Source organism: Mus caroli, chromosome 1 (genome assembly GCF_900094665.2).
Source record: "Mus caroli chromosome 1, CAROLI_EIJ_v1.1, whole genome shotgun sequence".
Taxonomy (NCBI): Eukaryota; Metazoa; Chordata; class Mammalia; order Rodentia; family Muridae; genus Mus; species Mus caroli.
The window spans coordinates 59051781-59069086 of record NC_034570.1 but is presented as its reverse complement, the minus strand read 5'-3'; the positions used below and the strand labels follow the sequence as shown (position 1 = coordinate 59069086).

General features: G+C 42.7%; 1 protein-coding gene across 3 annotated transcripts; it reads left to right on the top strand.

Moving 5' to 3' along the window:
- Positions 1 to 883: 883 nt before the first annotated feature.
- On the top strand, positions 884 to 17098 carry C1H2orf80 (chromosome 1 C2orf80 homolog). 3 transcript variants are annotated; one of them, XM_021175666.2, is made up of 8 exons: positions 884 to 1046; positions 2575 to 2656; positions 4226 to 4308; positions 6607 to 6694; positions 7066 to 7137; positions 12384 to 12471; positions 12783 to 12903; positions 16653 to 17098. In XM_021175666.2, the coding sequence occupies exons 1-8, from the start codon at positions 1006 to 1008 to the stop codon at positions 16672 to 16674; spliced, it is 597 nt and encodes a 198-aa protein (XP_021031325.1). In that variant the 5' UTR covers positions 884 to 1005; the 3' UTR covers positions 16675 to 17098. The 3 variants fall into 3 exon arrangements, with proteins under 3 accessions (XP_021031325.1, XP_029339414.1, XP_021031317.1); XM_029483554.1 differs by having other exon boundaries at positions 939 to 1046; positions 12747 to 12903; XM_021175658.2 differs by lacking the exon at positions 16653 to 17098 and adding an exon at positions 13333 to 14920 and having other exon boundaries at positions 939 to 1046.
- The last annotated feature ends 208 nt before the right edge of the window (positions 17099 to 17306 follow it).

The following is a 17306-nucleotide window of genomic DNA, read 5'->3' as shown; positions in this document are numbered from 1 at the left end:
CCAAATATCTAATAATAGTAATTCAGCTATGATGATTCATCAAACTAGCCATCACAAAATGCTCCAAATCTTTCTAAATTAATAAAAATGATGCTGACAGATTTAGTTTATAGTCATATTTGTTGCTGAGTTCCTTCATTTATTAGTAACAATTTGTGTGTGCCATTTCAGACACATTTCAGCCTTTGATCCCATAACCTTGCCTTTGATTTCCAGTTCAAAGTAAAGGTAGGCACTGAAGGAAGACGTTTGCCACTATTGTGTGGACTGTCAAATGACCTCCCAGCTACGGGGTTATGGATTAGTTCCATCATGAGCTGTTACTGTTGTGAACACACTAGGAGTCACCAAGTCGACCCCCACACAGGACACTTCCAATGCGTTCAGATCACAAATCAACATGTTAGGGTGGTTCTGCCCAAAAAGCCTTGCCAACTGCTCCAGGAACCATCTCTGTTTTACAAGGTTGAGTACTGTGAAGCTGCACACACACTGAGTGTGAGAAAAACTTGAAAGAGGGCAAGTGAGACAGCTCAGCAGGTCAAACTACTTAAACTCAGACCTCAGGACCTGCGTTCCATCCCTGGATCCCACATGATATCCCTTGACCCTTGCCCTCTGACACTTGTCTCCCAACAGCCACACATGTGCCGTGGCTCACGCACACTTACACTCATATGCACAGGTAAAAATGAGTTAGTTACTAAGCTTATTTTTTAATTAAAACTTGAAAGGAATAATATCTCAGATGGGCACAAGGTTCAGGGCTAGCCTCCAGATCACGTTCTGCCTAGAATATGCTGGGTAAGAGGCCTGAATTCTGGATGGTCTTGGATCCCTTCCACAGCCTCAAACTCCATGACTGGTATTTGTAGCAACAGCATCCCTAATCCACATCCCCTCTGATTTGCTGCTGTAGTTTCTGGGCTTGCAGAAACTGCTCTTCCTAAAGGCTATCGGGTGGATATCAAGCTGCAGATACCTGCTCAGCCACAGCCTTCCGTCATGGAAAGGAGGCTTGTGAAGCAGGAGGTGAAAAGGCTGCTGTGAGTATTGCCGAGAATAACTTTCGTTTCTGAGCCTTGCGTTTGGAATGCTCTCACGGATGGTCCTTAGATTGGCAGGTGGACAAAAAGCTAAGGGGGGTATCTCTCTGCTCTGCTTCGGAGAGAAGGGGGCAGCAGATGCTTTAGTCTCTGTCTCCTGCCACACAGGCACATGTGGTACAGGGCAGGATGCAGAATCTCTTGGCAAGATGCTCCTGCAGGAAAATGCATGTGCAAGGCACCTCTTACAGCCTAGGGGGGCAGGTTGCACTGCTGAAATGGGCAGCACTTACTGGCAAAAGGTATAAATCCCTAAATGTGCCTTAGGGCCCATTATCTGACGCTTTTATTGCCAAGCTTAGCAAACAAATGATCCCTCTCTGTTGTTTCCTTGACTTCTGAACTTTCTTGACTAATAAAAAAAGATGAAGTTTCCCATACATTTTCTCCATCCCATTCAGTTTTCCTTTAACCGGATACTTTTCAAATGTTGATGAAAAAAAAAATCACAGATCATACAACAGAAAGTCTTATTTTATTCTGTATACATTGTTGGCACAACATGAATATGATTTTCATCAAAGATCTTATCATAGATACCATCGAATGTCCTTTGTCTACCTATGAAAGTGAATGCCTTTACTAAATCTTTAAGAAATTCTAGAATAAACACGTACAGAATTCATTCATGTTTATACATGTGTGTTTGGATGCTAAGATAACAACAATAACAAAAAACAAACAGTAGTTTAAAAGGCAACACCAAAAAAAAAAAATAAGAATGCCAACTCTGACAAGTATGGTTGTGATGCCTTTAATCCCAGTCCTTGGGGGCCAAAGGTTTGTGGATCTCTGTGAATTGATGCTGATCTGGTCTACAGAATTCTGGAATAGCCATGACTCATAAAGACCCTATCTAAAAAAAAAAAAAAGAATGAATGGATAACACGTAAATAAATAAGTAAATAAATGAATAAGTAAGTGAATAAATATTTTCTTGCACATGCTAACTTCTGTGTATGTTAGTGACTCATGCTAGTGTGTTCTGTGGGAAATTTTACAAAAAATGTACGCTTTATTGTCATGGCCTGTTCTTAGAGTACAAATACCCATAAGAGATGTGACTGCTTCTATCTCCTGAGTGTTTGGATTAAAGGTGTGCACCACCATGCCTGGCAGGAAAATCTTTATTTTATGCAATGGATTTTAGCCCTCCTCCTGCAAAAATCTTTTCTGTATGTTGGCATTTTGAATCCTTCCTTTTTTTTAAACTGTAAATTATTCTAACAATGTGTCTAATTTTAAGATAAATGTGATTTAAGTTCATTGTGATTAGATATTTTAAACCTGCAGCCTTTGGAGATCACTATGTAAGCCAAATTTGAATGTTAATAGCAACTAGGCCATGAGTGAGTGCTGTTGCATTTTTGTCTTGGGGGTGTGCAGGGGCAGCAGGAAGAAAGCCTCTTTCTGAGGATGGAACCCTATGTCGCTCCCAAGAGTTTAATGCTGCTCTCTTGCTTTTCAGGGGAGAGTATATCGGAATCAGACTTCGGGAAAATGAATTTGATCCTAAAGGAAGAGGCCAACTCACCTTTCTAGATGATATGGTAAATCAAGTCACTCTGGTGCAATTCCCATTGCATTCTGTATGTAATAAGGGGGAGAGGACAGGTATCAAATGTATATGTAACTAACCATACACAGACACACAGACACACAGACACAGACACACATGCGTGAGCACATGCGCATGCATGCATGCATACACACACCCTGTCCCCTTCCTAATGTTTTTCTCATCCTGTGGTTGTCTCTATGATCATCTTCACCCACTAAATAGGACACGAAATGAGAATGAGAAAATAAGCATAGTCAAGAAAAGAGTTTAAAACCAATGACTGCAAGATAAAAAGTTAATTCAAAATGGTAAGCCCTTGACAAAATTAGCAATCGTGTAGTTCTCAACTCTAAGCACTTACCATCACTGGCATTAGTGGAGAAGGCTAAGTGATACACGATCCTAGAATCCATTGTGTTATTCATACTGAGCCCTGGCTCGTGTGAAGTTCTGCTAGCTCGCAACACAGAAATTAGAGAAGAAACACAAAAAGATTTAACCCAAAAGAAGTCAGTGAATTCAGTTTACCCCATGCCCATGTGTTATCCTCCTGCTAGGAGGGATGTGTCTCTTTTCCTCAGTTTCCCTCTGAGTAACACCAAGTTTGTAGCTAAGCCTGCCTCTCTGTGTGCCCACATCACGCAGAGGCATCAAATAGATCGTTACTGGACTTCTCAAACTTTAATGAGGCATTGTTACAGCGCCATTTCTATTCTGGAGGTCAAGGTTGGCTTTGTATTTCTAGTAAGCATGACCAGTGTGACTAACCCAGGCATCAAACTCCAGATGAGGTTTCAACAGAATGACCAGGGTTCAAAACCCTTATTTATTATTTAGGTTGACATTTTACTTTAGTTCAGTCCCTGGAGAATGTCATTACATGATTGAGGAATTCTTAGAACCTTAAACGAACCCAGATCTACCTTTGTTTGCCTGGATGAGGGGTGGAAAGAAAATGTTACAAATAAGTGGTAAGCATATTTACTAGGTAAAAAGTTACAAACAACCAGGGAAAAGGTCATCACTGTAATAAGAATCAACATGCAAGTTGACTCTCAGTTTTGTACCAGGTGTGACAGCAATGGAGCTGTCAGTCACCTCTGTCTGACAGCTCCATTGCTCCTGCTATGTCCTCTAACAATAAACAGGATTAAAAAATTGTTCTCTATAGCTTTCTTTCCTCACCTTCTCCTTTTGCTCTTTTAAAACTTAAGGAGACCAAGACCCAAGAAAATACTGGAAATTCTAGGGGGCCACATTCCCCAATTTCCTGTTGAGGGTCCCTACTACTCTGGACTACACACAGCAAGTAACTGTTTAGTGGGAGATAAACTTAATGCCCGAAGATTCTGGAACACCTCTAGCTGAGCATCAGGCTATAAATAGGAATGTCCCCCACCTTCTACACACACACATACACACACACACACACACACACACACACACTCACACGCACACTTGAAATTGGGCAGAGGATAGGCTTAGCAGTACCACTATTCAGGGAGTTGCTTTGCAAAGGTCTCAACCTACCTCTCTGCTTTCTACTTCCTGATTCCAGGCCCACTATGACTTGGCCATCAGTGTTGCCAGTCAATGGCTAGATCGCTCAGAAAACTTAACTTGGCTCCAGTGGGAGAAAGTGTAAGTTGAAATATGTTTGCTGGTTTTCTTTTTGATCTATCTATTTATTTAGTGTGAGTAGAGAGATATATATGTGTATGGATGTGAGTGTATGCATAGGTCAGAGGTCAATGTCTTTCTCTGTCACTCTTCATCTTATTTTTGATATAAGGTCTCTCTCCCACTGAATCTGGAGTTCACCACTAGCAAGCCTAGCTGTTTAGCAAGCTTCAGAGAGCCTCTTGTCTTGGCCTCCATCTCTTGGGCGTTAGGATTGTAGGCTGTGCCACCATGCCCAGCTTTTTATATGAATGATGGGGGAAGGCTCCAAACTCAAGTCATCATGTTTATATACACTTTACCACCTGAGCCATCTCCTCTGCCCTTGCGATTTTTTCTTTTAAAACATGACTAATTGATGGAGCAAGTTCCAGCCCTATCTGGTATCTTCCTATGAGGCCCTCTGATGTAGAAACACAGAGCAAACTTCTCCTCCAGCCAGAAGCCTGAAGACACATTACAGGTTCAGCTTGGGGACATCATAGGTATGCTCACAGATTTTGTATTTGTACTCATTGGTTTCTGTTGAGTTTTTTTTTTTTTAAACAGTCTTGCCTGGGATACGTCTGCTGAAAAGCACAGCCTCACTGTATTGAATACAAGCTCCACACGGGTTAGTTCTGTAGGTAAAGACTGAGACTGCTTCCCCAGGATGAGTTCACAGGTTCTGGAGCATGTCAGCACTTGAGTCCACGGGATCATTGCCTTCCCAAGGTTTTCAGCATTTTCCTTCAAGTGTAGTGACTCAGCAGACTCAGTCAACAGCTCAGGTCAGGGAACGGAGAGGCAGGATCACATAGCTCAGTCCAAAGTCCAGATGTTGTTTCTCTTCCTCGATCCTGGCTCAAGCTCCAGGCGAGGGACTGACAGTAACAAGCAGAAAATCCAGTTTGGATAACCTTAAGGAAGGAACAAGAGCAAGGGGTGGGGCGGGGTGAGAGAGCAGGAGAGAGGGCGTGGAGAGGTGGGTTTGATTGCCTCTACATCTGAAAAGTTTGTGACTTGGGCTGTTGACATTGGAACTTAAAGCGCAGGCTGGTGAGATACCTCAGTGGGCCAATGACTTGCCACAAGCCTGACTATCTGAGTTCCACGCCTTGGGCCCACGAGGTGGGAGGAGAGAGCAGAGCAAACTCCCTCAAACTGTCTTCTAACCTTCACAGGAGCTCCACAGTGAAGCAAGTGCTCCCCTCTCACACACATACATGTACAAGCACACCAAGTAAATGTGATTTTTTTTTTAACCTCACCAGCTGCTACCAGGTTCTACCTCCAGTATCTTTCTTGTGGGTGGACATTATTAGTGTCCTTTCACTTCATAACCAGATGGATTTAAACAAACAACAAGCAAGCATGACATGACTCAGTGTCTCTGTTTCCTGATTTGTCTGGCCATGAATCACCCTGGCAAGACCCGTTCACCGAATCTAGGGGTATTTTCAACCTCCCTACAGGTGTGCAAGTTTATGCAAGCTTACAGTAAAGTAAACAGGTCCCCCTGAGGAGAAAGAAGCATGAGAATTCCTGCTAAGAAAGTCATAATCAGTTAATTACTACAGGAACCATAGATATTTATAACAGCTTTAGTGAAAGCCAACAAAGAAAAAAAATACATCACTTGGTTGGCAAATTAAAAATTCAAAGACTCCTAGTTGGTGGTGGCACACACCTTTAATCTCAGCACTCCAGAGGCAGAGGCAGGTAGATCTCTGAGTTCGAGGACAGCTTGCTCTACAGGGTGAGTTCCAGGACAGCCAGGGCTACACAGAAAGATCCTATCTCAACAAAACAAAATTCAAAGTACATGTTTCATTGGCAGAAAATCAATTATATTAATCCCATTTAAAAAGTGGATAACACACAGTCATTGCTAATTACTTATGAGTTAGTGTCACACCTTAGCTTGTGTCAAAAAGAACAAGAATAGGAGCTGCGAAAACAGGCCTCAGTCAGTCAGCACTTAGTGTATAAGCAAGGGGATCTGAACTTGATCCCCAACACCTACACAAAATATTGGGTGAGGTGGCACAAATTTATAATCACAGCACTGAAGAGACAAAGATGTGGCACTTGCTGGCCAGCCAGCCTACTTGGTGAATCCCAGGTCCCAGTGAGAGTCCCTTACTCAAAAAATCAAGGTGGGTGGCTCCAGCGGATGGCATCTGTTCTCCACATGCATGTGCACATGTGCACGCACACACTCACACATACCACTCCCAACATACACCACTCCCAACTCTTCTTCCTATTTCCCCTTAGGAGAGCACCACTTCACGTCAGACCTGTGTATCCAAACCGAAAAGAGCGAGAAGCAATGATCTTATCATCATACGCTGGAGTCTTGATGGTGAGGGGAAGCGCACTGTATCTGTGCACACTTTGTGTCTTCTAACATCATTTGGTTCTAGTGCATGTGTACATGTTTTTAATGTCGCTTCTAAATGCCTTGGATTTACTAACAGTAAAATTTATTATTTTAAATGTATAATGAAAAATTTGACTTCCATACCCTATCTCAAAAATATTTATGGGAGATGAGAGAGGAATAAGAGGATGAGAAACAGAAGTGTCTAGAAAACGTGTTTACCCTTCAATTTGGACATGATCATCTCATTGCTATGCTGCCTCACACCATACTCGATCCACTGAAGCTGCAGTAACTTTGTTTTATAATAAAGAAAAGGCAGAATAGAACAACACATTGTTTTTATTTCACAGAACAGTATTCCAATTGAAGAAGTCCTTAAAATTTATGGGGCCAATTCTTCTGCCAGTCCTGATTCTACCAAGGTAAGTGTGATATGGGACTGCTAGTAACAGAGATGTATATGGGCCTATATATAGTATATGCTAAGCAAGTGCTCTACCACTGACACATACTCCAAGCCACAAAACACAGATACATGCACGTACCTCTTTATGTGCATGTATCTGTGTGTGTGTGTGTCTAGTCTGTGTGTGTGTGTGTGTGTATGTGTGTGCTGCTGGGGATTCTACTCAGAGTCTTGCACATGCTAAGCATCCATTCTACCACCGAGCTACAATTCGCAGCCCCTGAATGAGATTATTTAGCATATACATTTATAATGATATATTTTCAGGCATCATATAAATAACAATTCTATGTCAAAAAGCCAAAACTGAGATATTGAGATTGCTCCACAAGCAAAGGCCCCTGGAGTCAATCTTGACTCCCAGATTTAATTTCCCATGTAACGGAAGAAGACAGCACACTCCTGGCAGCTGCCCTCTGAGCTCCACATGAATACCTGTGCACACACAACTGCCCACCCCACCCCTGAATAAATAATTGTACTTTTTTAATAAAGGGTGAAAACGGAAGCAACCACATCCTAATTGAGCCTCACATGCTTGTAAAATGCCCCCCTTTTAAGTAGAGTAGTAAGTGCTGGTGCACTTAATGGAAGGCTGAGTCTGGCAGCAGAGAGCACTGGGCTGGGATTCTGTATTGTTCCATCCAGAATGAAGACCAGACCAATAAGGCTTACGGCACACACCTGTAACCCCAGCTCTTAGGCAAAGGAGGCGAGAGCATCAGGAGTTCAAGGACATCCATGGCCACATAGGAAATTCAGGCCAGCCTGGGCTACGGGAGGGGCCAGCCTGGGCTACGGGAGGTTCAGTATTTGAGAAAATAAAGTACTTGGAATGGTTTTCAAACAGTTCCATTTTCACGCTTTTTGAGTGTGTCGACATTCAGTAAGAATTTAAATACTGAGTATGATCCCCTTACCCCTGAAAACTTCTGTGGGCCGGGTAGGTGGCTGAGGTAGGGGTGGGGTGGGGTGGGGCAGGGGTAAAGGAAGCTGAACCAGAGTACTCACCCCTGGCCTTCTGCTCACTGCCCCTTTCGAAGTCTCCCATCTGGATTTAAAAGGTAGTCAAGTACAGAGCCAGAGCCATGAACACAACCACAGGACAAGTGCCCACCCTGTTTCTTTTACCTGTAGACAACAGTATATAAGCAATGAGTCACAACCATAAGGCAGTTTGAAAGGACGGTGAGATGGCTGGGTGGTTAAGAGCACTGACTGCTCTTCCGAAGGTCCTGAGTTCAAATCCCAGCAACCACATGGTGGCTCACAACCACCCATAATGAGATCTGATGCACTCATCTATAATAATAGATAAACCTTTGGGCTGGAACAATCAGAAGGCTCACAGCCATCTGTACAGCTACAGCGTACTCATGTACATTAAATCAATCAATCAATCAATCAATCAATCAATCAATCTTTTAAAAAAGAAAGAAAAAAAAGAAAAGACAAGACAAGACAAGACAAGACAAGACAAGACAAGACAAGAAAAGAAAAGAAAAGAAAAGAAAAGAAAAGAAAAGAGACCAGGGCAGGGTCAAGGCCATAGACACAGGGCAATTATTTATCTCCTATTCTTGTACCCACAGACCACAATGTATAGGTAATGGCTCACAACCACAAAGCAGTTTTGAAGGACTCAGAAGGAGGCCAATGCCATAGACTTAGGACAATTACTTATCCCCTGTTCTTGTGCCTGCCGACTAGACTGTGCGAGCAATGGGGCACAGAAGTTCAGGTGCCTAGTTCACCCACCCCCATGGCCGAGTGTTTACTAAGTCTTATGGCTTTGGAACCAACTTTTCGGCTCCTTAGGTTTGCTGAGATCCACATTCCCTCAAGTCCTGAAGGAAGGAACTACAGCTTTCTCACTGACCACTGCATGGCTTACTGCTCATTCCTTTGCTCTTTCACAATATGTAACTGAGTGTCACAGATTCAGCTGTGAGCAAGTTGGGCAAGGTGCCTTGTCTTATGTAGATCTTGTATTATGTATCAAGGCTTAGCTTGGCTTAAGAGGCTAAGCAGTTTTCTGGTGGCTTTTTTTTTTTTTTTTTTGAAATGCAAGTAAATACCACATGACCTGATTTGATTTCTATGATTTATTTATTTATTTTATTTTATGTACATTGGTGTTTTGAATGCATATATGCCTGCATGAGGGTGCCAGACTCCCTGGAAATAGAGTTACAGACAATTGTGAGCTGCCCTGTAGGTCCTGGGAATTGTCTCCATGTCTCCTGGGAAAGCACCCAGTGCTGTTAACTACTGAGCCATCTCTCCAGCCCCGCTAAGCAGCGTTTGTTTTTTTAAGTTGAAGAAAGGCCCGCTTTTGTGGTGTTCTGGCTCCACACTCCACCTTGTCCAGTCTCTGCGTGTTCGCTGCTGCGTTCTCTCTGCCTGCCTGTCTCCTCTCTCCTTCACCAAATATGCCCCAAACCTGATCCCTGCTCGCTGTTCTTTACTTCGATTTTCTCTTCTTCTAGCTTTGGGAACGTGTCAGTCACACTGGTTGGGTGTTGCATCTCAGTTCCCATGCTTCATTCTGAAGGGGATTGCACTGTGACTTCCTGATTTGGTGGGGTCATCAGTCAGGGTTTGCAAAGGTCGATGTCAGAGCAGCTGGGCTAAGTGCCGCCTACACAACGGAGCTATAACAGGAGGCCACGTTACTTTCGTGTCCTCCGGATCACTGGTTCAGTCACGAAAGAGCCTCTGCTCAGTGGTACGTAGCCGCGATCCTCAGAATCCTACAGTTAAAAACGCCTCCCGAGTGCTAAATGTGCCCCAGGGACAAAATCACATCTGATAGAGACTCTAAATATATAAACATTAAATAGCTAATCAAATATGTATATTATTAGCAGTGCAAACGTGGCTTGTCTGGGGTAACTAATTCCCCAAATGATTATGGTTTGATGAAGCAATGCTAGCAGCCCCTCCCTCCCACCAGAGCTCCTACCCACCCCCATGCAGAGTTGCAGGCTGACTCCACCCACAAGCTTCTCTTCAACTTAGAAGAGGAACGAGCAGGATCTCTCGGTGGCAACGAAACATTTCAAACATTAAACTATAGGACTATTTTAAAACAGCCTTTTGGAGTTTAACATCACTTCAAAAATAATGGTTTTAATTATAAGTCAGAGTGTTTTAAAAACAATAGATGTTGCCAAAGGTTAATTACCGCTTATATCAGAATGCCCTTTGAATCCTTCGGATAAAATTTCTTCTAAGCAACAACTGAAATAGTTTCTAAGCCAGAGTTTAAAACCAAGAGGAATACAAATCAGATTGGGACGAATTTCCGGCAACTGGAAAGGACTTGTGGGAACTGTGGAAAACTGGTGGCTGTCTCTGGGACTCTCTGCTGCCCCCTGGTGGAAGGAGAGCAGCAAGTCATGTACTGTTCGCTCTCAGCAACAGGCTCCTGCTAAATAGCCATTTTTTTTATTAATAAGAAAATCAATTTCCAGTTTGTTTTGTTTTGTTTTCCTGCTGAAGACCCTGAACCCAGAAAAAGTTAAATTAAAGGCTTTACATAAGTACTGGCTATTTACAACTGTGCCAAGATGATAAATATAAAATGCCCAACATGATTTAAACTGAAGAAAAAGCATTTAAAAAAAAGTGTATGGAAGGAGATAAGGGTGCTGAACAGAGAACCCCGAGACCTCAGCTCACCTCTGTCTCTCCAAAGGTCATCCCATTTTAAAAGCCAACTTTGAGCCTAGTGGTGCATGTATGCCTATAGTCTGAGGAGGCAGAGGCAGGTGGATTGCTGTGAGTGCCAGACCACCCTGGTATACAAAGGGAATCCAGGACATCCAGGGCTCTACTGCACAGAGGAAAACATATCTCAAAAATCAAGAGAAAAAAGAGCCGGCATTCACATCGATTCTAACAACCAGATATCATGACTCTAGAGGCAAAGCAGACAGGGCCTGAAAGACCCACAACGTGAGGACTCCCCCACGTTCTGACTCAGGAGAGGCGACACCCCAAAATCACCCACAAGAAACGGTCTTGCTGCAACTTGCAAGAGGATTTTTATTCAAGAGCGCTCTCGGGCCCACGGCCGTACACCATGCAGGGGTAGAGGACTGTGACACCCCGAGTAGCTGTATAAGGGGGTATTTAAAGGAAGAAACCACAACTCAAGGAAGTGGGGAGGGCGTTGTTGGAAAAATACCAAAGATACCAGTTAAGAGTCACAAAGAATACCTGGTAATTGTTCCGGCTAACTCTCAGTTTCTAAGAGCCCCTAACAATAGCACATTTGCATAGCAGCTTCTGGTACCGGTCAGGGTGACTTTCTTTGAATGAACACTCTTTGAACCCAGGAAGCTGGTGGGTGGGGGAATGTCGCTATCTGATTAGCATACCTTGGAGCATTAAGTCACAGAGGTCACATTCCCAAGCCTGGGCCTAAAGGCCTAGAATTTTGTTTTTACGTTGTTATACTTTCAGGCCCAGACCCAGATCCACCCCTTCTAAGTTGGCTGCCTCCTGATATGGTCCAGGAATCTCCTTCCAAACATTACCTAGGCCTGAAGTTCTTTTTCTCTGAACACAAGTTTCCTATGTGTAAGTAGGTTTGATGACACATCCCCAACCACACCAGGCTATTCTGGGGATTAAACGGGACTGTGCACATCAATTACATGACAGCCCAGGGGAGCCTTCCATATGACTGTTATTACTGCTAAGCTCACCCTGCTGGGAACACCAGGGGTAAGACAGAATGAGGGAAGTGATATAACTATATTCGTTAATTTATTTTTTAATAAAAATATTAACAAAGTTAAGGGCACGTTAAAAAAAAATTCCAGTTCCATACGTAGCAATTCCTAGCCTGTAGTGTGCATAGGTTTGTGGGGCAAGAAGAAGCAGATGAAGACATGTCAGGGCAAGTTTCTCACTCAGCAAAGGACAGGCTGGAGGCTGGGGCAGAAAAGAGGAAGGGGGTGTGCAGTAGAGGGCTGTAAGGAATGTCCTGTGCAAAGGGGGCTTCTGTGGGTCATGAGAACCAAACACAGAGCAGAGGCTGTAGATGAAGACCACGTTCACCCGTCTTTCAGCTGCCACATCGACACGGTTCACCCGGTTGGTGAGACTGAGACACGCCAGGCACTATAAGCAACAGGCGCTCTGCGCACAAAACTCACACCGCTGTAATCTGGAACTGTGTCTTCCTTTCAGGTCTCCCAGGCCCTGCTGCCCCGCCGCTCCTTGCATCCTTTTGCCATGTTGACCGCACCCAGAGCAGCAGAGTGCAACCGGAGACAGAGTAAGCCTACTCTCTTCCGGATGTAGAGAAAGTTAATCAGGAGGTGGGCCCACTCGGTCAGCTTCAATGATAATACTGGTTAGATTTCTATCTAGTGAGATTTAAAAATAAAATAAAATAGAATTCGGCGTTCTTCATAAGTTGGCGTATGCCTCCCTCTACATTTCCCTAACCAGAAAGGCTTCTACTTAGACTCTTTGGCGAGGGGGACAATGCAGCCCAGAAAGACAAGATCTAACACTATGGTGGACGCTGTTTTTTTTTTTTTTTTTAAGTTTTATACTCAGGCGTGGTACTGCCTATGTCTGCAGGTGTCAAGCTGAGGAGAGGAGCAACGAATAAAAAAGCCACCAGCAGCTCTACAAAGAAAGCAACAGGGCAGAATGGAGATCTTGCCGGGAAAGGCGCTCATGCCCACACCCCAGCAACAAAGTAAGACTAAACATGGATGGCCTTCCCTACATCCTGCTGAAAGTTGAGTATTTGGAGTTTAAGGCTCCGGGCGTGGATACGGAGCCCATCGCTTATCAGCTGTGTGGTTTTGAACAGGCTGCTTAACCATTCTGTGCCTTAGATTCCTCTTCTCAAAAAAAAAAAAAAAAAAATAGTACCCACCTCTTAAAAGTCACAGATTAATCAGGGTTATGGAACGAATGATGAGAACAGTACTCGACATGGTGAAGCCCAAGTAGACATCAGCCGCGATGAGCTTTGAACACTTGAAAATTACTTGTCACAAGTGAATCTGGTGTTTTTCCATTTATTTAATCAAATAGGGTGGTTTGTTTTAGCATCTGCACCTAAAATGTTCCAGATGAGAATTTTGCCACAATTTGAGAATTTTGTCTTTTTGTTTCATAGCATCTCTCCAACTCCTGTCCTTTCATCTGCCCAGCCCTTCCACTCCTCAACTGTTATGTGGAGGAATTTAGAATCAGCTCAGAGGCAGATGGGACTGGAGGGAAAGTAGAAGGATCGTGTGGCCTTTGCTGTCCTCATGTTTACTACAGCTCTGAGGTCCCATGACATGTACAAGGTGAAAATAAACTAAAGTCAGAGAGACCAAGTTGGTTAACTAAATAGAAACTGAGATTGGAGAGATCTGGAGGTGAAGCTGGGAGTCTGGGGTGGTTTGGGGATCTGAGATCCGCAGAATGGGAGACTGCAAAGGAGCTGGGGAGTCAAGGGGCAGGGAATGGAAGAGTTTGGAACTGAGCGACAAGTCTGTGTTTGTGGTTGGAGCCTAAAATGAAATTTCCATTCACTCAGTTACTGTGCCATGCATGTTTTCAATGTGCATCTTTAAATCAACTGAACTATACGGTGCTTGAGATGTGTTTCGTCTTCAGAAACAAATGGGATGATTTGTTAGACATATAACCAACACCACACATACACATATACACACATACATACATACATACACATAATACTACATGCACACACATACACACATACTCCATACACACACACACACTTTTAGAAATAGAAAAGACAAACAACCTCCTCACTGGGGCTGCTTAGGGACTTTCTGGATTGTCTGGTTACATCAAACCTTGACACTATTCTAAAGACGGAAAGCCTAGGAAGCAGCCACCTATTGGGTTTTCTTTTGAAGACGCTTGCTCCAATGAGATTTCAGGGCATAGACTTTCTCAAGCTACGTCATTGCTTCTGAACAACTGGATAGAGTACAGCTTTCAAAAGAATCTGGAAACAGCAGGCCTTGGAAAGCAAAATAAAACAACCACCACAAACCAGTAAGACTCCTAGACACAGGTCATGTGAACACCTGTGAGTGTGCACACACACCACACACAGACACACCCTGATCATCTGGACAAAATGTCATCTCACAAAGACTCATCTTAAGAACTGGTTTATAAACCCACTGAGGCTCATGCATAGCCCTGTGTAATGAAAATGTAGTTGTAAATATTTGAGGTTTAGACATCATTTGGGTGTTATGTTTTTTAAATATAATTTAACCCCATGCATTTTCTTTCACAATCACCAGTGGCTGTTGCTGCCTGGCAACAGCAGAACTTTCACTTCCTGCTTATTTCACGAGTGTGTGTGTGTGTGTGTGTGTGTGTATGTGTGTATGTGTGTGTGTGTGTGTATGTGTGTGTGCGTGTATGTGTGTGTGTGTGCGCGCGCGCGAGGTTTGCACACCATGGGGACTTGTACCTACTGTTGGTAACTGAATAGTAGCAAATGGCTCTGGGGGCCTTAGTCTGACCAGCAGACCTTTTTCTAAGCACTACCCAGTTCTCCTGTACTCTATCTGAGACTCAAGCCCATTTTTAAATAATCCCCTTCCAACAAGATGTCCTCCTGAAAACAGAAAGTCGGTTGGTGCTTTCTTTTTCATGCATATTATCTGTATAATTTAGGCATTTTTGCAACTCCTGGGTATTTTTTTAAAAACCACTTCATAAAATATAATAGTAATACATCAAAATTACAGTAGAAAAATAAAAGAATTCTCTTTCTCTTTTCTTTATACTCCTTTTCCATGTTTTATAATTAGCAGCTGTTAACATTCCTTATGATATGTCAATATTTGTTATACATATATATGTGTGTGTATCGCTGGTTTGTTGTAAATGGAATAAATATTTTATTAAATGTATATAAAGTATGCTTTTTGTTGTTTTGTTGTTTTCTTTTTAAGACAGGATTTCTCTCTGTAGCCCTGGCTGTTCTGAAACTCACTCTGTAGACCAGGCTGGCCTCAAACATAGACACGCACCTGCCTCTGCCTCCTGAGGGCTAGGATCAAAACTATTGCAACACCACTGCCTGACTGAAAATATGATTTTATGGCTTTTTGAGTGAGGAAATTGTTTACCTTATATATATGAAATTCTTCATTTTCCCTTTACTTCTCAAACCCCTATGTAGCAAATCTTTCTTCATAGTTTCCTTATTTCCAGACACTGAGTTTCATCAAACTAAGAGAAAGGCAAAAACTTTTTAAAACACCCAGCTTTCCCAGGGAAACATTTAAGTACTTTTTGTTTGTTTAGCTGGTTTGGTTATTGGTTTGTTTGTTTGTTTGTTTGTTTGTTTTGTCCTGGCAGCTTATTTTAATTGAGATGGATATGAGTAATACTGCCTGGGAAAGTTAATCTCCCTATGTTTTGCTTCCTTTTCTATAAAAGAAAATATACTATATATCTTACAGGGTTATTTCAAGAATGAAGTGAGTTAGTGCACATATAAAGGCTCAGAGAAGCACCAAGATTATAGCATATAAAGATACCCGTCCACTCTTCCCCCTTCCTAGAGAACCCACAACGTCATGGAAGGAAACCAGAGAGAAGGAGAAGAATCTAAACTTAAATTCAAAGTAATAGGAGGATATTTTAAAATAATATAGTACCAGCAGAGAGCTGAAAAATTAATTATGTTGGGTAGCACTAGTTCAAAGAAGTTTGACTTTTACACTTTTTTTTTTTTAATTTGGCCGGGCGGTGATGGCCCACACCTTTAATCCCAGCACTCGGGAGGCAAAGGAAGGTGGATTTCTGAGTTCGAGGCCAGCCTGGTCTACAGAGTGAGTTCCAGGACAGCCAGGACTACACAGAGAAACCCTGTCTCAAAAAACAAAAAACAACAACAACAAAAAATTAATTTGGAGGTAATTGCAAACTTAGAGAAATGTTGCCATAGAACAAAGGACACAGATTCACATAGATGTTGCTGTTTGTCCCCCCAGCTTAATGTCTTTCTCTTTGTCTACTCTCCCTGCTGTCTTTTGTTTGTGTTTAGAGACACTGAAAAACAATCTCTTCTGAGCGATTAAAACTTGTACATACCCTATCAACTCACCCTGTATGTTTTACTTTGTAGCCAATTATTAACTTCAGAATCTAAAACATTGCTACCTTTATCTAATCTATCACCCAAATAGCATTTTTTTCCAAAAAATAAAATAAAATAATGTCCCCTATAAGGATCTAATGTGAGATCGCATATTGCCTTCAGTTGAGAAATACAGCTCATTTTCAGATATTTCAGAACCCTTCCTTCTGTGGAAATCCTTTCACATCAACCCGTATCTAATCCCTCTCTGTTGGTACCTGATATTTGACCTTAACTCCAATAGAAAGCTAGTGTATGTGTCTGTGTTATACAGATGTGCTTGGTACCAAAGCCATCCTTTCATTCTGCAGGTCACTTAGAAACGTGGACTAGTGCCGTGGACGTGTAGAGCAGCCAGGATGCCTCACCTTAAAGCTACAGCTGTCACCAGCACCCACTTCTTCTTCAGTGAGCTCTTAATGCAAACTGCATTGACTATCATGTTTGCCACTGAGCCGTCTTCTTTTGGAAGCATATTGCACAGCTGTATTTTGACAAAAAGGAGAGATGTGTCTATCCTCTGCTATTTCATTCTGTGTCTGGAAGACTGCTGGAACATCCGGAGGGGGTTCACTAGGGTGGGGCCAGACAATCTGGCTTTGATACACATCTTAGCAAATGTGTATCATTAAATATAGCGTAGAATTCTGGAGAAGGAGATGGTTTTCCAAAAGTTTTTAACCTCAAATAAAATCAATTTCTCATTAGCATAACTTTCAGAGAAAATGTAAACTCATTCCACTTCAATAAAGTTTGAAAAGAGAACTGGATGCCAGCTCTTTCTGGGTAGAACTCGATGACCAATGGGGAAAGAAAATACGCTGCTCTTTCCTGGCCTTTGCCAAGTGCCAACAGGCACATGGCTCGACCAGTTAGCAAAATAACTTCATCAGGTGAATGTCAGAACACATCACACTGTCTCCTCTTTCTTAACAACTGGGCCAGCCATCTTTCTGCATGATGGT

What these genes read in the sequence shown, in the direction of transcription:
- C1H2orf80 (XM_021175658.2), top strand. Translation starts at nt 1,006, where the DNA reads ATGGAAAGGAGGCTTGTGAAGCAGGAGGTGAAAAGGCTGCT. An exon ending in TCACCTTTCTAGATGATATG is followed by an intron (nt 2,657 to 4,225) that starts GTAAATCAAGTC and finishes TCCTGATTCCAG; the next exon opens with GCCCACTATGACTTGGCCAT. An exon ending in GCCCACACCCCAGCAACAAA is followed by an intron (nt 12,904 to 13,332) that starts GTAAGACTAAAC and finishes TTTGTTTCATAG; the next exon opens with CATCTCTCCAACTCCTGTCC.